The 23,790-nt window shown below is 37.7% G+C and overlaps 1 protein-coding gene, 1 long non-coding RNA gene and 1 other non-coding gene across 8 annotated transcripts in view; 2 read left to right on the top strand and 1 right to left on the bottom strand.

Moving 5' to 3' along the window:
- LOC143652103 (uncharacterized) overlaps positions 1 to 3,224 on the top strand; it is an 85,674-nt gene extending 82,450 nt beyond the window's left edge. Inside the window, exon 3 of the long non-coding RNA XR_013160423.1 lies at positions 2,975 to 3,224. This is a non-coding gene — a long non-coding RNA (uncharacterized LOC143652103). The remainder of the gene's footprint in view (positions 1 to 2,974) is intronic.
- The window catches only part of EFCAB11 (EF-hand calcium binding domain 11), a 216,609-nt gene continuing 193,340 nt past the window's right edge, over positions 522 to 23,790 (bottom strand). For 5 of the 6 annotated variants that reach the window (XR_013160422.1, XR_013160421.1, XR_013160419.1 and 2 more), the window contains one exon: positions 522 to 736. Coding sequence is in view for 3 of the 6 variants with exons in the window: in XM_077123304.1 (XP_076979419.1) it covers positions 655 to 736 (82 nt within the window). In the remaining 3 variants the exon portion in view is untranslated. Of the gene's footprint in view, positions 737 to 15,802; positions 15,850 to 23,790 lie in introns of those variants that run through there. The other variant, XM_077123308.1, reaches the window with a different exon arrangement.
- LOC143652914 (U6 spliceosomal RNA) lies at positions 16,713 to 16,819 on the top strand. Its single transcript, XR_013160960.1, has one exon. It is a non-coding gene; the product is annotated as a U6 spliceosomal RNA (small nuclear RNA).

The following is a 23,790-nucleotide window of genomic DNA, read 5'->3' on the forward strand; positions in this document are numbered from 1 at the left end:
ATACATGTGTTAACCCAATCTGATTTCTTTGCCTAACACAGCCAGGGCTCTGATAATTTTCACTCTGCTTTCTTAGAGCTGTCTTAAGTTTCTGTATTCCTAGTACCTTATTCAGTACATGTAACTACTATTATTGGTTCAACCAATGTTGAATAAATGAAGGAAGGGGCCATTTTAGCACCAAGAGCATTTTCCTGTCCCCCTCCCCATCTTTCTCCAACCCATACTTCAGTCCCCACAGGACACTGGAGATTACCCCCAACAACCCCTTGAAATACCCCTCTATAGACATTAGGACCTGATGAGATTCAGGAGCCTGAAGTAGGTGGTGAGGACTAGTAAATGAATGTAGCACTCCAGCCTCAATCAGTGTGTGGGCAGGAGGTGCATAAGAATGAAAAGCAAGGGAGCAATTACCACTCCAGTATCAGGGCCAGCAGCAGTACCCTGCCAGCCACAGGGAAGGAGACCATGCGACGGCCACTTCGAGGATTGTGAGATGCAAATACATTATCAGCATCTAAAAATTATGATTAAGAGTTTAATTACAAGTATGTAGCATTACATCATTAATCGAGTGAAATGTGTATGAAATTTAAATACATCACAACATATTCATCTACCAGAACTTGGCAAATGTGGTTCACACAATAGTTAGGCTTCATTTTGTCCGTAGTTCATGGCATATTCGAAGTCTTTAAAGCTGATGTGACCATCTGAGTCTTGATCTACTTCCCTGGAAAATGAAACAAAAAATATTTACATGTTATTTTCATTGGCACCTGTGTACCACAAGTATATGAATCTATTTCTTTGCATGTCTGTGTAAGAGAACCATCCATTTTTTCTCAGAGGGCAAACAAAAGCTAAAAGGATGCCTACTTTTTTTTTCTTGCACATATAATAGCTAGGCTGGAGAGGAAAGGAAAAGCTATTTATCAAAAGCTATAGAGGGCAGGCCATGGTGGCTCAGCAGGCAGGTATGCTTGCCTGCAATGCCAGAGGACCAGGGTTAGATTCCTGGTGCCTGCCCATGTTAAAAAAAAAAAAAAAAGCTATAGAAATGTTATATTCAATATATTTAAAGGAATGAAGGCAAATGCACAGGTTATATAAGAAAAGCAAGAACAACTGTTTTCTAGTCAACTTGAAAATATCTTCTGTGATAAGTCAATAAATATATATGCATTACACAATAAAATATGTGGGATAAACAAATAAGAGAAAAGAAAAATGTTTTGTGATTAAATAGTAAAGCATATGCCAAAAATTAAAATAATAAACAGTAATGATTACAACAAAGATTAAATCTTGCATAGCACTGCCTTTACATTCTTTATCTCATAATCTTTGTACCAGTGCTGGAATGGATCCATTTTGCCGATAAAGACACTGAGCTTTAAATAAGTGCAGCAGTTTTGTCAAGTTCACACTGCAAATAAGTATCAGTGCTGGAACTCAAACCAGGATTGGTAAATTCCAAAAACAGGTGTTCTAATTGCACATTGCCTCCATAAATGAATTGAATATTATGGAGAGAACTGTTTATGCAGCAGTTCCCACATGGGTAAGTCTAGCTCCAGAAGTTTTGACTGGCTTCATCCATGGTCTCGGAAGTACTACTGAATTCTCACAAATGCCTGAAAAGCCTTTTGACACAGGTGACGAGGGATGAAGATACCACATGCTGGCTGGTTGGCTGAGGGTGGGATTGGGGAGGTTGGGGAAGTAGCCGCCACTGGGTTGTCTTTGAATGTCCATAGATTGCTGAGATCGAAGCACTGCTTCTGAGCAAGAAGCAGAGATGTGGCACCCACACCACATGTTTGAGACACCACATGTCAGAAAGACAAAATCACAGTGCAAGCAACACATTCAAACTATTAGCAGTAAAAAGAATGTTTTTCATTTAAAAATGTTCTTGAAAGAAACACTGATGAGTGGTGACCAAAATTCCTCTTTGGGAGGGCATTCTCAGACAATGCATTACATGCATTATATGTAGCTTCTGTGGTTGATGCAAATTATATTTCATTGAATCAACAAATGTATCAACCATGACATAAGGCTTTTAAAAGCAAAGACAGGCCCAAGTATCAAAGCCACTAATCACTGTAATCGTTTTAAAGCAGGCTTTTAAAATATTGAATTCTAAAATAAACTTTCTGAATATTTCATGCCAAAAGTCTCTGAAGTCTATAATGGTTCTGGATAGAGTGATAATAATTTTTCACTCTTTTGAAGTAGAGAAAATCCCTATTTCTCTGCCCCAGGGCAAAACCGTGTTGCAGTTGTGTTAGTATAAAATGACTGCAGATTGCCAAGGTCATTATTCTTGTTACTTCTTTTGGTAAAATATACATGATGATTTCATGCTATACAAGTCCAAAGTCAGATGTCTTCTAAGGGATTAGAAATAATCAGTATCACATGTTACTGACTACAAAGTATAAATCACCTCTTTTATTAAATTAGATAATTGAAGATTCTTAGTATTGCCTAAGTATTTTCCCCAAGGAATTGGATTAGATAAATGACCTTTTTTCTTTCCACTCTGAACTGGTATGGTTGAACTATAAATCTCAGAGGATGCGTTAAATGAATAACCTAAAAAAAGTAGTCCCACTTACTGAGACATTGAATACTTACAGAAAAGGGAATTTCTTTGCCTGATTTTCTCTGTAAAAAAAACTTCACCTGTGATTGCATTAATTTTATTTTTTCTTGCTGTCTTTGCCAAAGCTTCCCAAATGGACAGAGTATAAGCAAGATGTGTTAAAATGGAACAGCATATTCATAATGTTTGGAGTGGCATTTTCTTCACATAATGAATGGAGTTCCATAATGTTTATATTTAGAATGAGACATGGAGTGTATGCATAAGCATATTGGTCACCTCAAGTAAAGTGAAAAGGAAATATATGTTTCAGAGCTATAATTTAAAAACTAAAATATACTATTTTTTTCATTGCAGAAAGAATTAGTGTGGAGAAGGAAGGTTTCACAACACCCACACTCCAATCACTGTGTGACAGAAGAGAGGATGTGCTGGGTGGGTAAAATAAGTGGTGTGCTGGGGAAAGGAAGAAAACAAAATGTGGTAAAAAAGTTAAAAGTTTCATTGTATCTGCTTCCAGAACTCAATCCTACTAGGAATTTACTCTAGTTCTGAAACAAGAATGAGTTGTTTTAGTGTCTCTAAAGTATATTCAACACTAAAATATTTCCCCACCCTCACCCCAATTAGAAATAAACTCTAGAGGGGCAAGAAATTTGTCATGTTGGCTTCTGTGTCCCTGGCTCCTTGCACAAGTCAGGTGGTGAATGTCTGCTGAATGAATAAATTTGGGAGAAGAGTTGACATTATGGAATGGCTCCTGCCTCCCAGGAAGTACTGGGGTTTTTGATAAAAGAAAGGGATTATACTATCACTGTCCTTAAAAGCCTAAAAACCAGCCAGAGAAATAACACACCAACAAAGCCACCTAGAAACTCAGTGGTCCACAAGTAAGATAACAATCATCTCTATGGCCAACTGTATTCTGTATACGCAGATCAGACATAAGAGGCCAAATGAGGGAGTGACTTTGAAAAATGAACCTGCAGAAGTGGGGCAATGGAGGGAAGGTACCCCCTGAATACTAGGCTTAACAGTTTTGACCTAAAAAGCAAGAAACTGGGAAGCAAGGCAGAATACAAGATATCTTTGAATCAATATCCAACTGTGCAATCCAGCTAAGTCGCTGTTCTTTCCGAGACACGTAGACGTAGATGCTGATACAGATACAGGCTTATATTTCAGAACTGGCACTTTAAATAAATGATCAAAGTTTAAACAATGTAAGAGAAGACAATAAAATGCTATAACAATAACTGCTCTCTGGAAATGTAAGACTAGTTATATTGAAGGCTTTTTATGTTTGTTTTTGAGATATAAAAGGGAGCCCTGGAGTTGATTTTGGGGGAAGGGACTCAAGAGAGCTGAACCTCATGTAGAATTTAGAATGAAGAATTCAGGACCATCTGGGAGGAAGAGGATGACAAGCAAGCTAAAAGAAGTGGAAGAAGAGGGAGCTTCAGGGAAGGGGGAGAGTTGGGTGCTATAAGAGGAGGAATGGCCCAAGAAAAAAGTTCACAGTGGTTCAGTGATCAAAAGTCCTTTTATTAATTGTCATGTTTATCAAGACTTGTGAAGTTCCTTGTTATGACCTTTCCCTCAACTTCACAGGCATGCAGTGTACGGCAGTGCCCATATTGGGTTGGAGCCTGAAGATTGAGTTAGGAGATGATTTCCACCTGAGATGGGGCAGTGGTTTGCAATAAAAGCAAGTGGGGACAATAAGATGACCCATTAACTGAATTATTTCAAGAAATGAGAATTCGGAGTTCAGGATGGCCATAAAGCCATAAGCCTTCCAGGAATTTGGAAAAATCTTATAAATGCTTTATAATCTCCTGGGGTGTAGAAAGGGGGCTCCAGTCAATACTCTTTGAATTTTGAAGTGCATGGGAGACCCAGGGTGACACTGGGATACACTGAAAATTTCAGCCAAGACTAAACCTGTCTGTTCAGCTGAATTCTAACAATTTCCATACTTATGAAAATACAAATGTTTTCTGATTCATTATATTAAGAAGTGGTTATGATTACTTTTATAAGCATGAATTTTAGCGTTTTTCTTTTTCACATCTCGATTCATTAAAAAAAAGAGTCTGTTCTGTCCTCTATGTGATTCTGTGTGGATTCTGATAGCCCAGACTAGATGTTCACCTGTGACCCAGAGGTTAAGTTGTCTTGACCTTGGAGGAGCCAGGGTTTCACTTAGTGAATCTTTTATCAAGCTAGGCCATACTGTTGCTTTAATACATTTGAAGGGAGACATAAGGTTATTTTCTCTTTTTTCAATTGTAAAAACATGAATATTTCTTGTATGAAAATAATTACATCATAACAATTTCTTGGAATGTTTTGAAAGTAGTTATTTCTTGGAAAATAATTTTTGTTGTAAAATAATTCATTTGAGAATACCCAATGGCCAAGTCCCTAAAGTCAGATTTCAGGCTGGAGTATTTGCTTTTGCCCAGGTTACCTTAAAAGAAAAAGGGCAGAAAATAGACAAAGAGGGAATGGCTTAATATATATCATTATGTTATATAAAGAATATTATCTCAGTATTAAAATGACTATAAAATACCATTTTAAAATGAAAACAAGAATGTAAACTTATCTATATCATAACTGCAATGTTATAAACATCTATATTTATTTGGTCAGAAGTTGAAGATTATGTGCTAAACAAAACTTGTTTTATGAAGATGGTAGGGTTATGGGTAATTTTGTCTTAAAATATTTTTAAATATTATCAATACCTTTTTCAACTCAAGAATCATTTTCTTTCTTTTTAGATTGAATTTTTTAAACAAGTGGCATTATTCATTGCATAGATTCTCAATAGCTAAAGTAAGTTTCTCAGCCTCAGGACTACTGACATTTTGGATAATGGACATTTGGGGATTATCTATGTATTACTGGCCTCTACTCACTAGAAGTCAGTAGCACTCCCACCCCAGTTGTGACAACCAAAAATGTCTCTAAAAATTGCCTAATTGTCCCTGGTTGAGAACAACTGAGCTAGAATACATGCTTGAGGCAATTCTTTGGGACATTCTAGCTGAATTACATACTAAAATAATTTCTTTCAAGACCTTTTCTCAAGTTATTTCTAGGACAGTTGAGGCACATATGTTTCTTGGATGGATTATGTAGATAAAGTTGCCTAGATTCTCTGCCTTGCCAACTCTAGGGTCTTAAATTGAGCCAAGGGAAGACCACGCTCGAGATCCAGGCCATTGGTGGTGACGGCTGTGTAAATGACAGACATTTTTGTGCTCTCAGCAAATAGACTGATAGACAGTAATTATTTTGAGCCGCTATGATAGTCACAGAGGGTTTTGAAAGTTGACACTGTACTTGACTCACCTTAAATGTGGTTGAGAAACTTAATGTGGAGGCAAAGATTTAAATGAGAAACATTTTGATGGTGGAATTTTTAGGGTGGGGAAAAGTGAGACAAAACCTCTTTCTCTCTGATTCTTTATGGAATAATTTAAACTAGTCAAAACTGCCATTACATTAGGGACAAAGCTGTCATATTGACTGAACAGTGAGAGTAAAAATTACCCTCCAGGCAGAGAGCGCCTGCTGGGGATGAGAGGACCGCAATTGAAGATGGAATGATGACAGCTCCTCTGCCAGCTGCCTTCTCTGGGAGAAACCTGCTGGTTCTCTCCATTGGTGTCCTTGCCTATTTGTTGACAAGGGTCCTTAGGGCTGTACAGTAATAAGTCGGTAATGTGTTTATTAATTTCAATCTTTTAAAAGACATAACCGTTATGAAATGCCATTCAGATACTCAGAAAGGATAACAGAGATATGTAGATGATTTCTGGTCTTTTCCAGGCTCCTGCATGACTTTGGCAGATGCATTTCCTCTACTGTTCACTGGAAAGCCTCTGCACTCTGCCTCATACACTCCCCATCCATCTTTTACTCTGGTTGTTGCTGAGTGCCTCCTTTAGCTGCAACCTGCACCAACTGTCTTTTGCTGTTTGCCCAGGAATGCTCTGATATGTGGGTGTGGCACTCATGTATGCAACGTGGAAATATGGTGGAGTTAGCTCCCCAAAGGGCAGCACCAGTGGGGAAACAGGATTCAGTGGATGACCACTCTCCCCTTCTGTCCCCTCAGGCAGACAACTCAAGTTATTCTATCAGCTAGCTGGACTTTCTGGTAGGAAGGAGACTTGGTCATCTATAGCACCAGTAAACTCAATAAAAGGATCTCTGTGCAGATATATTAGTTTGCTAAATGCTACCAAATGCAATATACCAGAAATGGAAAGGTTTTTATGAAGGGAATTTACTATAAGTTTACTGTTTTAAGCCATTAATATGTTCAAACTAAGGCATCCAGAGAAAGATACCTTGGCTTAATGAAGGCTGATCTGGGAAGGCACATGGCTGGCAGCTGCTGGTTCCTGTTCCTGGTTCTGTTGCTTCCAGCTTCTGAGCCAGTGGTTTCCTTCCTGTGAGCCTTCACATACCTCCTCTGGAACACAACTCTGGGTTCTATCTTGCTTAGCATCTCATGGGAAGGGACATGGCGATGGCAATGTCTGCTGGGCTCTGCCAGTTTCTTGGCATATGCTCTCTGTCATCACTCCCAGTGTCTCCAAACATCCAGGTCTCTTAGTCAGCTCTGAAACAACTGTTCTCCAAGTGTCTGCATCTGAAGTTTCTTAAAAACATTTCCCCTTTTAAAGGACTCTAGTTGTGGGGATTCTACTAGTTGCTGAGTATGTAGATTCCAATAATGCATTCTGGAACTGGGGAAATGACCACAGAATTGGTCCATGGACCCACTGGACCCACTGGATCCACTGTGAGATGGATCCGAATTAAAATTCCATTCATCACCTGACCCCCATAAGCCCCTACTCTGACTGTGGACTGGAGTGATGTTTTGGGTCTTTTGAGCCAGTGTCTAATAATCCCTGAAATATTTTATCATTTCCTTTTCCCCAGTGTACAGTTACTCTGGTAAAATGCCATAGGTCTCCTTGGGGAAGGCTGGGAGGAAGGTTAACAGTGTAACAGTGTAAATTTTGGGCAGTATAAAAGGGTCCTTCCCCAACGGTACCTGGCTCTCCCCTTATTTGAGGGGCTCTGGTCTGTAAACTGTCTCAAGTCTGGGAACTGATTAAGGGACTGTGATTCTCTGTTTTTGTGATTCAAGTTAGACTACTGTTCACTTGACCTCGAATTCTGTTTATACAGCTCAAATAAGCATTTAACAGACTGGCCATCTATTTTACTTCTGGGTACCCCATGATCTACCTATGTAATGCCACAAGTGTCTGCGAGTCAGATTATCTTGACTGCTGCTTCGAGTCCTATGTCCATTATGGTGGCCACGCCCACATTATATTCTGCCATCTGGCTTCTGCAAACTCAGGACCTACTCATCCCCATTCTATTTAAGGATTCCAGCTCAGTGACAGCAGTTACCACAGTAATATCTGACTTACAGAGAAGGGTGACTACAGAGCTCCTCAGGGATGATAGAGCTAGTCTCACAAATTTATTTCTCAAGGTTCTGGTGAAAGATGTGCCCTCTGGACATTCCTGGGCAGTGTGAGCAGGTCTTCCACGATAAATCCACTCTAATATTCCTATCTCTCTAATTCTCTGGATCCCCTCATTTACATTATACCAGGGCAGTTCTGGCATGTCAACCTCAGGTAATGCCGGTCACCTTTGGATCCATGTTTCAGCCAACAATCCAAACAAACTCTTAATGCCTTTTGTAACCCCTCAAGCTCCAATCTTGAATGCAGAATCTCTACTTAGTAGGCCCCTATCAATAAATTCAGCTTGATCCAACTTTATATTCCATCCACCATTATCTCACACCTTAATATCCAAAACCATACATAGTCCCCTGATTTCTGTCTATATAAATCGGAAAACTCATGCAGTTCTTTTGGGGTATACTTACTCCTCATGAGTCACACTTTGTACCTCATCTTTTGGGGGCTTGGGACTTCAGTCTAGTTACAGGTCTTAAAGTAAAGAGGGGTGGTAGGGTTGGGTCATGAAAAGAAATAGGAATGTCTTCCAAGCCAATTACCTCAGAGTATTCCGTTGCAGTTTCATCTGGTGAAACAGGATTAGTAGCTCCAGATAGAGGAGTGAGGGCTGTTTCCCGAGAGAAAGTGGATACAAGGTTAGCAGGCACTGCAGGGTTAATCTCCTTAGGTGGAGTTGAATGGGAGACTCCTCTGAGGAGACTGAGGAAGCTGTTTCTTTAAGGCAGGCTGGAGGTCAGGAAGCTCTTTCCTCAGGGCAGTCCATTACAGGCGTATCTAGCAAAGGGTGAGCAGATTCCAGGGATCCCGTCTCTCCATAGCCATCATTATCAAGCCATATATCCCCATCCCACATTCAGGATCCCATTCTTTTCTGATCAAAGTCCTTACTTTAACAGAAGACACTCTGCAAGGTTGAGATTTTAACTTGTGTTGTAAATCTGCTACTTGTACAATGAGGCTTTGTTCTGATTTTCAGAGATCGCATGTCTGCGACCATAGGAAATAAGCTTTTCTTTCAAGGAAAACATGGAAACTTTTACATCATTCATACAGTGCTGAAATTTCAAATTTGAAGCCTTCAGCTCATCCCTTTCCCTCATCATGTATCCAGTATATCTAAGAACAACCAGACAACATCATTATAGCTCTTAATTTCATAAAATTCTGCAAAAGTGTCAAAACATTTCCACCCAGAGTCTTCCCTCTTATAAGCACACAATTAGCAGAATCTAATAGTGATATTTTGAGTATCTCTCGTGTCAATTCAACCCAGGGACTGTCAGTGCCATCTTGATTATTGGAAACAGAGTCATTAGTGCCTCTGAATCTAGTCAGAGTAGAAAACCAATTGTAAAAACCCATTTTTAAGATTCTGTTTCTCAAGATCCACTCCTGTACCAAGCTTCTCTAGTCAGGGTTCTTTAGAGAAATAGAACCAACAGGGGAGATCTGGAAATATGAGATTTATAAAGGTGTCTCTCATAACCGTGGGGATAGAAGAGCCCAAAATCTGTAGGGCAGGCTGTGAAGCCGGCAGCTCTGATGAAGGATCTGGACGAACTTGCTGGCTGAAGAAGCAGTGAAAGAGCCTAAAAGCCTTCAAATGATTGGATTGTCTCACTGTGGGAGACATGTCTTAGTTGATCGCAGATGTAATCAGCCAAAGATGTAATAACCTGATTGAGATTTAATACCCCAACCTTTCAGTTTATCAACCAGCCACAAAAAAATCCTTGTAGTAATGGTCAGGCTGGTGCTTGCCTAACCAGACAACTGGGCATAATCATTTAGCCAAGGTGACACCAGAACTGAACCATCACACTAGTAAACTAATCAAGACTCACTGTGAATGAGTGAAGTCACATCTCTATCTAAACAAAAGGTCACACCCACTCTGGGTGAGTCACACCTTTTTAGAAGATGATTTAATCAAAAGTGCTTCCAGTCTATAATATTGAATGAGAATTAAAGAAGATGCTTTCCTGGGGTACACAATAGCTTCAAACTGGCACAGCAGGCTTTCCTTCATTCTCTTTTTCGGTTTCCCCAGCTCTTCACATCTGAAACTGAGGTCATTTCCCAATGATATGTCGCAAGTCAACATCTCAGGAAGAACCAAGGCTGAGACCCAGTGGAGAGCTTCTTTTGAGAGATGAAGCCATCTTAGAGCATTTAGATTGCCACCAGCAAAAGCATGTCACATCAGGTTCTCAGGTAAAAAGAATCTCACTACCTGAAACAGATCAATGTGTTCATCTATTTGAAAAATGATTTTCAGAGCAAATTAAATATTGCTTTCACAAAGAGCTCTGAAGTTTGAAGTTCCAGGCAAATGAAATGTCAGAGTTAACCAGAAAGATAAGAGCAGTCTTCTCTTTACCATCTAATATACAGGTCTTATTTAATAATAGTCTGTCAATCATAAATAGTATTATTAGACTTTAAGTGTTCCTTCAGGATGGGGACACTACATTCCTGAATGTAAGAGAGTTCTGCCTTTTGGATGCATATGTCCAGCTACAGACTGTCCATAAGCAGGAGGTGGACTTGGCCATTTAGGATTAATATGAAGGGTAACAGGATGGTCACATCAGACCAGTGAGACAGAATGACACAAGCCAGGCAAAACTCATTAGCAGCAGGCTCAGCCTAATAGACTGAAGACACAGTGGATGTTGTTGGTTACTTCTCTGCATTCCCTGCATCCATCCAGCCTTCTGTGCTTTGCAGCAGCTGTGTCATTTGGGTTGGAATGATCTTTGTCCAAAGCTCCAGAAGGAGAATTTGATTGACCTAAGTTAATCACTGTAATCCCACTCACCTTATCATAGTGACTGGTTCAAGGATTAAGTGGCTTAGGTCAATTAGGACATGGCATTCTTCCCCTGGCTACTATGTATTGGTAAAGGGTTGGTCCAAGCATACAGAAACCTCAGAAATTTGTAAGTTGAAAAAAGAACAACTTTTTCAGTTTGGATAGCGTGGGATACAGAAGTGAGGCTTGACGTCGCAGCACTGCTCTTCCATACCATGAGGGTGCAATATCCACAGTGATGCTATGATCTAATGGTACATTGATCCAATAATTTATGCACATGCTTCTAAATGTCACTTATCAGCCTGAGAATGAGCTACGTACAGTGATGGACAGAGTAAGAACAGTAGAAAGCGCTGGAATCCTAATCAAACTATGCCTGAAGCCCGTACTACTTCAAAGTCCTTGGTCACCTGACCCAATAAATTCCCTTTGTTGTTTAAAGCAGTCTGAAATGGATTTCCTGCTACTCGCAAATGAAAGTGTCCTGAGTTACCAGGTATCCTGTATGAAATATTTTCTAAACCTTGCAATGTCTGGACTTGGTAGACATTCAAAAAATATATATTTTTGAAAGGATTGTTCTATTTAGAAAGAAACCTAAAATAATTCAGATTTCTCCTCTGGTGCTATCTTAAGATTCTGGACTGTTCTCCACAGTTTTAAATTCTCAAGAAGTAACCTGCTGCACCCAACAAAAATCTCTGTCTTTGACACCTTAACTGTGATTCTTAACGTACTGAAGAGGCTACTATGGGACCAATCTGGCTTTTCCCCTAAAGAATGACAGGATAGATTATCTGTCCAAGGAAAAAAGGAAAAAATGAATGTGAAATGCAGTCACAGCTGGCAAAAGCAACTAGCCATCAATAATGACTAATTTTTTCCTATTTACTAAGTTTTAAAAATCCAGAGTGTTATTTAAAGCTGGAAATATTTTAAAAGGAGGAAAGAATGTAATTTCAGTATGCCTGATTACTGACTAGTTGTGGTCATGTGGATAAATGAAATCAACATATAGCTCAAAGTCTCATTTCCGGGAAACAGTTTCATATTCCTTCTCTGCAAAGTGGTTTAGCAGAGCTGTTCTTAAGTAGCAACGCGATCTTGTTTCCCAGTTTTATTCTCTGGAAGAGAAACGGCAACATTAGAAGAGCAAAAACTATACAGCTTTAGGCATCAGGAACAAAAGTCAAAGTGAGCCTCCCGGGGATGAGCTGGGCCCTGGCATTATGGGATTCAGAAAGCCTTCTTGACCAAAAGTGGGGAAAGAAATGGAACAAAATAAAGCTTCTGCGGCTAAGAGATTTCAAATAAAATTGAGAGGGCATTCTGGAGGTTATTCTTATGCATCATATAGATATTCCTTTTTAGTTTCTAGTATATTATAATAGCTAGAAGTAAAATACCTGAAATTGTTGAACTGTAATCCAGAAGGCTTGATTCTTGATGATGATTGTACAGCTATATAGCTGTTATCGTGTGACCATGTATTGTGAAAACCTTGTGACTGACACTCCCTTTATGTAGTTTATGGCAGATGAGAAACAAAATAAAGACAAAAACAAATAAATAAATAACAGGGGAGGGGATAAGGGATATAGGATTTTCTGGATGTTCTTTTAAATTTTCATTTTATTTTTTGAAGAAATGAAAATATTCTAAAATTGACTGTGGCAATGAATGCACAACTATACAATGATACTGTGAGTCACTGATTGCATACTTTGGATGGATTACATGGTGTATGAATATATCTCAATAAAATTGCATTTAAAAGAGTCATAGAATCTTTGAAGCAATCATACAAAAATGCGTTTCCTGTACTTTTGGGTCACTAGGTCTTCTATTGTTCCCCCCACATCCTACCTGTGTAACTTAGCACAGGCCTACTCTGAATAGGCCAGCGAGGCAGTGTGGTCCAGGAGAAGCTGCCCAGGACGGAGCTTTCATCTCAGTTGGGTGGCTGCCTAGGCATGTGACCCTGGGCAAGCCTCTCAGCTGCTGTGAATCTCTAGCTCCTTTCTTGTCAGGTTGAATGGCTGAACCAGATGATTGTTAAGATTTGATCCAGCTTTAAATGCTGATGAAGCAAAGATGGATCTTAAGTATTAAACTAGTGCCTTTGTACACAGAATCTTTAAAAATGCAATCCAACTCTGATTAGCCATTTTTAGCCTTTAAAGCATAGTTTGAGTTTTTAACTCAGTGGACAGTTGTAAAGAACCATAAACACATATAAACGGAAATGGAAGAAAATGATCCTTCAACAGTATGAAATATAAATGGAGATAAAGCCGTTTCTATTTCAAATATATAATCACTTCAGCTGAGATATCTACTATCATCTTGAACTTGATTATGAGATAAAAGAAATGGGACAGAGATGGCAATCATTTAATCTCTTAAGAACTGCTATTCTGAAGAGCTTTTCACTCTGTCTCAATAGATTTCTCGCAGGTTATGATCTGGCTAGAAAGATAGTATAATGATGAGGAAAATTATGTTTTCAATAACATATGCTTTCACAGCACAAGTCCTTCCACAAAGGAGGCAGTAAAATGAACTCTGACCACTTTAACAGATGGCGTAATGGCTGAGTGCACAGATGCAGCCTCCCTGAAAGCAACAAGTTCATATCCTTGACTGAAGGTTTAGGAATGAGCTGCACTTTCAAGAGTAATGTAGGAAAGATTACATATTTCCAGACAAGAAAGCTGAATATTAGCAGGTTCAGAGGTTTGGAGAGCTGGGCTAAAAGAATAAGGCTTAATGAGTCTCATTTTGCTAATGCAACAAATAGATTTGAAGTTGAAATGCGAACTATAAACATTGAGCTATTTGTAAATGCCCTGCTGATAACACTGACAGTTCCTGTTTGGTAGGAAGCTTGATTTTTAAAAGCATATGTTCCAGAAAATACCAACGTCAAATAATGCTTGTTTTCTGTAATAGTATAATGATTTCAAGTAGAAAATATGTTTAATAATGTATGATAGGGGCATTTTTAGAGTATTTTTTGGCCTACTTTTAAAATGTAATTTTATTGAGATATATTCACATACCATATTATCATCCAAAATATACAGTCAATGGTTCACAGTGTCATCACATAGTTGTGCATTCATCACCACAATCAATTTTTGAACATGTTCATTATTTGGCCTACTTTTTTTAACGGATGTTTGATAACTTAAATCTAAAGTTTATATGGAAAAATAAATATACTAAAAGACACAAAAACCTTTTAAAAAATAATGATACCTAAATGAAATGAAGAGTCTCAGTAGTTAAATCAGTGTGATTTTGAACCAGGAACCAATGAATGGGAATAGTGTCCAGAAACATGTATATACAAGAATTCATGTCCAAAGAGGCCTTTCAAACTGGTGAGGAGGGAACAGGTTGGCCAGCGCTGGAATAACTGGCTATCATTTTGGGTTGGGGGAGTTTGATTCTATGACAGAAATTGATATGTATTCAATGAAACCGCCTTCCTTCCTAGAAACAAGCTAGACTATGTCTCTCGGTCTCTCTTACAGTTAGATGCAATTGGGAGTTTTGGTGACGGAATACTGCTGGAAAAGATGTATTTCACACCCAGGATTAGCACAAAAAAAACCTCCAAAATGAAGTACTTCCTTATTCCTCTGCCATCTATATGCCAGATGCAGTAGGACAATGAGTTCCTAAGGGAGACTAGCACCACGAGACAGGAGGGTCCTGGGATCTTGTGGAAGATCAGGAACACACACTGACCTTTGTGTGGGCACAAAATAAACTGCCATGTATTAAGCCACTGAGATTTTCAGATTTACTTGTTACAGAAGCTAGTGCTACTTACTCTAAGATCATTCCTCACATCATACAAAATTAATTTCATATGGATTAAAATTATACATGTAAATAATTAAATCATTAAAATTATTAGAAGGGAATATGTGCAACCTATTTATGAGTCAAACCATTAATTACAGAAATACTCTGTAGAATACAGGGTAAAAGTTAGCATAGTATGCAGGAGGTACAACTACATACGTTCTGTGATAAAAGAGTGCATATTAACATGAGATGGGATTTTTACTTAGATTGGAAAATTTAAAATATTGAAAGTGTTCAGTGTTGGCATGGGTGTGGGAAAAGAGGCACTTTCATATATTGCTGATAAGACTATCAGCTGTTAGAAACTTTCCAGAGAACAATCTGTTGATACATATCAAAATTACAAAACCTGCGCACCCTTTAACCCAGTAATTTCATCCAGAATAATTTTTCTAAAACAACTGGTGAAATATAATGTATGTGTGTGCATGCACACACACACATGCACAAACAGATGCTCACTGCAACATTATGTATAATACCCCCAAACTGAGTATACATCACTGGGAGGCTGGTTAAATAATTTATGACACATCCACATTATAGGATATCCTACAGTCATTAAAAATGGATAAGGTAGAACTATTGGCACTGACATGGATATATGTCTTTGACATATTGCTAAATGAACAAAGTGGGTTATAGAAGAGAATGCATAGTATGATCCCATTTATGCAATAAACCTTATGTATTTTACATGGATAAAAAGCCAGAAAATATAGAGACAATGGAGGCTATTTCTAGAGAAGGGAGAAGATTTTTTTTGAATTAAAAAAATATATATATACATATACACACACACATACATGCTCACACATACATGCATGCATGCACACATACACAAGTGTGTGCAAGCAGAATCACCCACACATAAATTAAGCTACTGAAACAGCAGGAGCCAAAACCAAACAAACAAAAAACAAAAAACCCAATCAAACAAAAAGAGAAACCTGCCCAAGATTTCATTTTGTTCTCTTCATTGATAGTTCATCTCTGAAGACCTATGTACAAACATGTGAATTTTAATTTTCCTCTTTTATATTTCAGAATCACAGATTACATTCATTCATTCATTTAACAAGCACTTATTGAATACTGTTGGGAAGACTGGGATACTTGAAGTTTCTGAACACACACCCACACCCCTCCTCACACACACACAGTGGTCAATAAGGTTTGTTACAAGTCAGCTGAAAACTGGACTTCTATTAGTAATTCTAGTATACTAGAACCAGAGCTTCTTGAGAGCAGATGCAGAAGTGATCAATAAACATTAGCTACTACAATTACTATTGCTATGAGCACTCTATAGCTTCTAGTTTTAATATAAAAGGCAACAGCAATCCTTAATAGTCTTTTAGTGGTTCCTATTCTTTTACTCGATCTGATGACTTGGCTATTTTTAACACTAGTTTTCGATGTTTCTGTGTACTCTTAGGTTTTAACTGTACTATTGTATAGTTTAAAATCATTATATTGAACAAAAAGAAAGAGAAAGAAAAATCTTTATGTTGTTCACTGATCAAAATAATTCTTGCTCCTCTATATCCATTTTCCTTCCCAATTTGACTTAATTTTTCACCCTCACTCATACATTGGAAAACCAGATGGCTGTCACAATTGACAAGCTCAGTATTAGTGTGAGGCTCTTGCTTTCAGACGTTGATGACTGGACAATGAGCTCTGTGCTCTCAACCTCAAACTACACAAGAATTATCTTTAAAAGCAGGTCTGTGCCCTCTAAGGAGACTGCAAAAGAATTAGAATATATCAGGTTGAGCCTTACGGAGCTTAAAACTTCATCACTTTGATGTGATGTACTAACCAATCCTTCTCTTTATTTCTATTGCAAGAATTGTTTCCTGTGCTTGCTTCGGCGGCACATATACTAAAATTGGAACGATACAGAGAAGATCAGCATGGCCCCTGCGCAAGGATGACATGCAAATTCGTGAAGTGTTCCATATTTAAAAAAAAAAAGAATTGTTTCCTGACATATTTCTTCTTCTTAAAAAAATCACCTCTCGCTTATCTGCCTTTCCTCTACTCTTTCAAAATAAGTTAATGAATGATATAATAATATGGAGACAAACACTATCCATTGCTCCACCTACTTAAAAGCACTCACATTTTAAAGTATACAGGATCTTCTAGTCACCCCACGGGCTGTGACATAACGAAGGCACTGGAAGACACTCTCCTAGTGTCTTAGCAAAGACTCATCAGTAATCCTTGTGATTTATTTCTATATATCTTAGTTTCAAGAAGAATTATTTAAACTGCACTACCGTCTATGAAGTCAGCTTTTAAAATTTCATTGAACGAAGGTGTGCAAATTTAAAAATTAAGATTTTTAACTGTAGTTTTAAATAATTCATTTGGGAAAATAAGATTTTATGTCTCAGCCCATTTCTCACAGATGTGCATCACCGAGCCAACAAAAAATTTGCTCTTAGTTCAGAGTTAATTATAACAAATTATTTATGTTTTAGTTTACAACAAGCTCCCAGCATTTAAAACTTTTGAGTCTATGGACAATAATAAGCAACATAAAAAATTAATAACATTTCATAATGAAACAATCCCCTCAAATTATCAAAAGTACTCCATTAATAAAGTCCAGTTAAAATCATAAAGTCACCAAATGGAATGACCAGGCTTTCTTTCTTTTTTTTTTTTTGCATGGGCAGGCTCCCAGAATCAAATCTGGGTCTCTGGCATGGCAGGTGAGAACTCTGCCACTGAGCCACTGTTGCCTGCCCCAGGGGGCTTTTAACACGAAAATTTCGGTCTAAAGAGAGGAAGGATCGTGGGGGCGGGGATTTTAAAAAAAAGAAAAAAAAAGAGAGGAAGCATCAGAGGGCATATGACAAGTGTTTAGAAAAGTAAGAAGTGCACAGATAATGTGAACATGGCCAAATTAATCATCCTAGAAGAAGATCAAGGGGCTGCAAATGAAAGTTCACGGGAGACATTTTAGGACCGAAAGTTGGAAGTGTTTCTGTATAAAACAGCTCAAAAATATAGAATTTGTTTTCTATCCCTGCAATAATGATTCTCAAGGTTGATACGGGGGTAGTGAGGGAAGAAAATGGAAAGTACCCCTTACAGAGGTCTTGCAGATTTATCCCCCAACCCACAAGCAGGCTGAGCCTCTACTTCCTGCCGACCACTGAGAGTTACTCCTGAAGTGGGTGTGTCCCTTGTCTTAGCAGGTGGAGAAGGAGAGAGGTTGTTCAGGCTGAGAACAGAAATTGGACTGAGAGGGGTTTCAATTATGCATAAGTCACTTAGGAACATTAGGGAGGCTGGGGGCTATTCCTAGCCTTCGGAAGAGACTGTACTCTCCCATAAATTGCCACACTAATACCAATTTCAGAGATTCAAATTACTGGTCCCATCCAGCATGACATTTTCTGCCGATTTTCTAGTCTATCCTGCCTCCAGGCAGGGCCACATCATTGATTAGGGAGCATTTCAGCCACTAAAAAAGATCACCATCATCCTTAAAGGCATTAAGTGTTGATCTGTGCTAGCTAAGTGAGTTAAAAGGTTCGTGGCCTTCTGGTAAAACTCAAAGAGATATTTCAGGGTATTTATTAAACAAATTAAGTATTTACATTATGTTCAAGCACAGAGGCACAGTTATTGTGGGCATAAGTGTGAGAAGACGAAACCGTGTGAATATATGTTGGGAAAATTCCACTTTCTCAATTAACTAAAGGAGGTTTCCTAGGACTGGGAACTGAGAAACCACCAAATATTTGGGAAAGCACCTGAACTTGGCAGGGGGGGTGTTCTGATCTCTCCTGACATTCAATGCCATTCTAATGATTACCTGTGCAAAACTTTTCAAGGGAAAAGTTTATCTGCTCTGAGAAGTTTTCCTTCTAGAATATACAGTTTTGGTCTTGGTAAGTGGAGATTAAAAATTGGAGAGACAATTTAGAAAAGTTTCCTAAATTGCCTAAAGACATAGGAAATGGGTATATATTATCCCTATAATTTTCCTCCACAATTTAAGGTTTTTAGTGCTATAAAAAAATGATGGACCTGATCTGAAATGTATTTTCTTTAGCCTATGGAACACAATATACTAAAGGCACCTGTGTTTTCTCAAATACAGCTACAGTCCATGGCTGTTGGACTGTGTGTACTACAATTACTATTAGTGCTCCTTCTGAATTGTCTGTAAACTTGCAAAGACCATGGACCTATTGTTCACTGCTGTTCCCAGTCCTTGGCATGGTGCCTGGTATACAGTGGCATTTGACAAACATGTGCTAAACATATGAACATGTACACAGGAAGGTTTAGAAATGTGAAAAAAAGAAATAATGCATTTTTTCTGAAATCAATTGCTATAATTATTTTGGGACTTTTCCTTCTGATCAGCATAAGAGTATTTTGTATCTTGCTATTTTAAATTTAGTATAAACATTCTCTCCCACGGTTATGATCTTTATAATTTTCATTTTTTAATGGATGTATATGATTTTATCAGATGGATTTATAAAATTTACTTATTTCAAACTGTGCCAATTCTTCTGCTTTTATAAATGTGGTAATGAACATTTTCATTAATGTAGTTTTCTCTTCGAAATAGATACCTGAGTTTATTCACTCATTCATGAGACACACACTAAGAAATTACCATGGCTCACATGCATTATATTTTGAAGATATAGGGGTGAGCAGAAAGGATACAGGGTCCCTTGGAGTTTTTAGTCTAGCTGGGAAAAGAAGTAAGCCTAAGAATGAAGTAAACTGCCCAGTGCACTAAGTGTCCTGAAGGAGAGCTAGGGGGTGCTGTGAAGGGGGCATACAGGGATTTGATCAGGGCAGGGCAGCAGGAAAGCAACCCCTGAGAAAGGGGGACTGAGCTGAGATCTAGAAGATGTACAAGGAGCCAGTGTGAGAGGTATGAGTGCGGGGAAAGCATTCCAGGCAGAGGGAGCAGCCTGTGCAAGGGCCTTGTGGCAGGAGGGAAGGAGGCACATTTGAAGAGCTAAAAGAAGACAAATGTGGCCAGAACACAGAGTGAGGATGAGTAGGAAGTTGATTGAGGCTGGAGTGGAGATGGTGTGAAGCTCTTCAGCAATTTTCAGAATTTTAGTTTTCAGCCTAAGAATGATAAGAAGCCACTGAAGTCCTTCAAGAAGAGTGCTGATGTAGTTAGATGTACATTTGAAAAGTTCATCCTGGTGTGGTTGGCAGAATTGTGCTCTCCCCCTGCCCTAAAATGCCCATGTCCTAATTCCCAGAAGCTGTGAATTTGCTATATGGCAGGGGGAAGTTAAGGTTGTAGATGGAATTAAGGTTGCTTATCAGCTGACCTTAAAATAAGGAGATTATCCTAGATTATTCAGATGGGCCCAAATATAACACAAAGGTCTTGATCAGTGAAATAGAGAGAAGCAGGAGAGAGTTGTAAGTGAGTAAGACTGGCTATTGCTGGTTTGGAAGATGAAGGAAGGCGGAAATGAGCCAAGGAACACAGGTGGTCTCTAAAAACAAGGCAAGAAAACAGATCCCCCTTAGGGCCTCAAGAAAGGAACACAGCCCTGCTGGCACCTAGATTTTAGCCCAGTGAGACCCATTTTGGACTTCTGATCCCCAGAACTGTATGACAATAAATTTATGTTTTTTTAAGCTACTGTTTGTAATAATTTGTTACAGAAGCCACAGAAAACTAAGGGGGAAGATCAAGAGTTTGGTTTTGGATATCTAAGTTTTACATGTACTTAACACAATCTGGACATTCAGTAGCCTTCTCTTTAGCTATTCTTCTAATAAGTTATAACTTTCACAGCCTCTGTTTCAGCATGTATGAACAGAAAATATTTCTCAGGTTGGCTCCAGTTATAAATTTCCAAGTGTGCAAACTTGGAGAGAAACAAATATGTTTCTCACTTAAATCTGTCAGTACCTGGCAATCACTGGAGATACAATGATAATAAAAATAGTGCACCCAAATGAAAGTTGGAAAATATTTCATTAAAAAAGGACCCAAAATATAAAATAATACTGAAATACTTTCATAAGAAATTTGTTGAACTTATATAAAGAAAGCTACAAAATTTCACTGAGTCATATGAACGGATTTTGAGAAAGTGGAGGAACAGCTACATGTGTATTTCTGGGTGCGAAGACAGAATATTGTAAAGATGCCAAATTCTTTCCAATTAATTCATAGGTAACATGTAATTTTCATCAAAATCCCAAAGGGAGTTTTTGGAACTTCACAAAAAATGATTCTGCCCTTCATCTGGAAATAAAAACGCAAGAAGAGCTGAGAACAATTTGAAAATAAGAAATATGTTATAGAATATATTTTAAGAACTCAGGAAAATCTGCATCCTCAGTGTAAGAATAAAGTGACTAAGGGAACAGAATAGTCAACTTGGAAAGGTCCCCAAGTATGTAAAAATAACTCAGTACAATATATGATGATGAAGGCATTGTGTGTCAATTGAGATTATTTCATAAATGAAACTGTAAAAACTAGCTAGCTTTTTGGAAACAAAAATATTTAGATCTACACCCCATGTTATATGTCAAAATAAATTCTAATTATCTTAAAGTGCTAAATAGTATTGTTCTAGTTTGTTAGCTACCAGAATGCAATATACCAGAAACAGAATGGCTTCTAAAAGGGGAATTTAATAAATTGCTAGTTTACAGTTCTAAGGCCAAGAAAATGTCCCAAGTAAACAAGTCTATAGAAATGTCCAATCAGAGGCATCCAGGGAAAAGATACCTTGGTTCAAGAAGGCCAATGAAGTTCAGGGTTTCTCTCTCAAGTGAGAAGCCACTTGGCAAACACAGTCAGGGTTTCTCTCTTGGCTGGAAAGGCATGTGGTGAACACGGTGGCATCAGCTAGCTTTCTCTTCTGGCTTCCTGTTTCATGAAGCTCAGCTCCCCAGGAAGTGTTTTCCTTCTTTATCTCCCAAAGTCGTTGACTGGTGGCCTCTTTGCTTCTCGTGGCTATGGCATTCTTCTCTGCTCTCTCTGAATCTCCTGCTTTCTCCAAAATGTTTCCCGTTTTATAGGATTCCAGTAAACTAATCAAGACCCACCCAAATAGGTAAAAATATGGCTCCACCTAGTTCAGTTTAACAACCACTCTTGATTGAGTCACATCTCCAGGGAAGTGATCTAATTAGAGATTCAAGCATACAGTTCTGAATAGGGATTAGAAGGAACGGCTGGATTTACAAAATGGGATTAGGATTAAAACATGGCTTTTCTAGGGTACATACATCTTTTCAAACTAGCATAAGTATTAGAACTTAAACCATAATAAAAAAGGAAATGAAGGTAAATATTAATTTGGTCTCTAAATGAAGAAAACTTTGTTGGTATAAAAAAGTCCATGGAACTGCACAACACAAACAGGGAACCCTAAATTAAACCATGGACTACATAGTTAATAGTACAGTTATAAAAAATGTATTTTCATCAATTGCAACAATTTATTATACTAATGCAAGGTGTTAAAAATAGGGTTGTAATATGGGAATCCTGTATTTTATGCATAATTGTTCTATAAACCCACAGCTTCTCTAATAAAAAAAAGAGCAATGGAAAAAATTATGAAGGAAAAGATGATAGATCTGAATATATAACTTAAAATTTCTACACAGTAAAAAAAAATCATAATGTGAAATAATCAGAAAAAGCAAATTCATAGAGTCAGAAACTAGAATATAGGATACCAGGGCTGGGAGTGGGGTGGGGAGAGAATGGGAAGTTGATATCTAATGGGGGTAGATTTCTGCTTGGAGTGAGTAAAAAAGGTTTGCTAATAGATAGTGAATAGTAGCACAACATTGTGAATGTAGTTAATACCACAGAATTGTATAATTGAATTTGGTTAAAAGGGAAAATTTTAAGTTATATAAATTTTAGGTTATATATATGGTGCCAGGAGATTAAAAAAAACAACAACAATGTATGACTGTACAACATAGTGAACTCTAATGTAAAATATGAGTTATAGTTAAGGATACAATTATAATAATATTTTTCCTCAATTGTAACAAAGGTATCATACATTCAAAGTGTTAATAATAGGAAAATCTTTTTAATTAATTTAAAAATTAAATAAAAGAACTCTTATTTTTTTCCATAAATTTTCCATAAGCATACTTTCTCCAATAAAAAAGTTAAAAAGTAAAAAAGTATCATCATAAAAGGAAAACAACAAACTGGAAAAATAATTGTTATAAACGTGGGAACATGTAAATATTCTTACTATAAAAAATAAAGTGGACAAATCACATAAATAGATAATTCACAGAAGAAGGAATAGAAAGAGGTAATAAATGTGAAACTGTTCAATATTAGGAACAATCACTGAAATTAAAAAATAAGATACCACATTTAACTATTAGATTAGCAAAGATCGGAAAAATAACATTCAAGCATAGGTTGCTAGAGGAATATGTCATTTGTTAATTAGGCAAATTGATAAGAATCAGGAGTAGTAAACATGATAAAATAAGTTCATACTCTTTGCTCCAGTATTCCCACAACTAGGATCCTCTCCTAAGAAAATAAATCAAAAGCACAGATAAATATACTTATTGTAGGGCTATTAATAAAGGGAAAATGGCAAACTGATTGAAAAGCATGGACTATAAAACTCACTTATTTTAACAACACAAAAACATGGAGAAAAACTGGAAAAAAATACCAAAATACAAACAAGGATTATTTTAGGTTAGGTAGGAATATGGTTTTCTTCTTTATGCCTTTCTCTCTTTCCAAAATATTCTACAAAGAGCACTTTTATTTTCATAACCGTTTCTCTCTCCCTCTTTCATACACACGCACATGCACACACACACATGCATGCACACACACACCTCTATTGTCTGCCTGCTTCCCAGTGCATGCGGTTGATAGCTGAGGGAAAATTCTTACTTGATAAAATCAT

This window comes from Tamandua tetradactyla, chromosome 12, assembly GCF_023851605.1.
Source record: "Tamandua tetradactyla isolate mTamTet1 chromosome 12, mTamTet1.pri, whole genome shotgun sequence".
In the NCBI taxonomy this organism is placed as follows: Eukaryota; Metazoa; Chordata; class Mammalia; order Pilosa; family Myrmecophagidae; genus Tamandua; species Tamandua tetradactyla.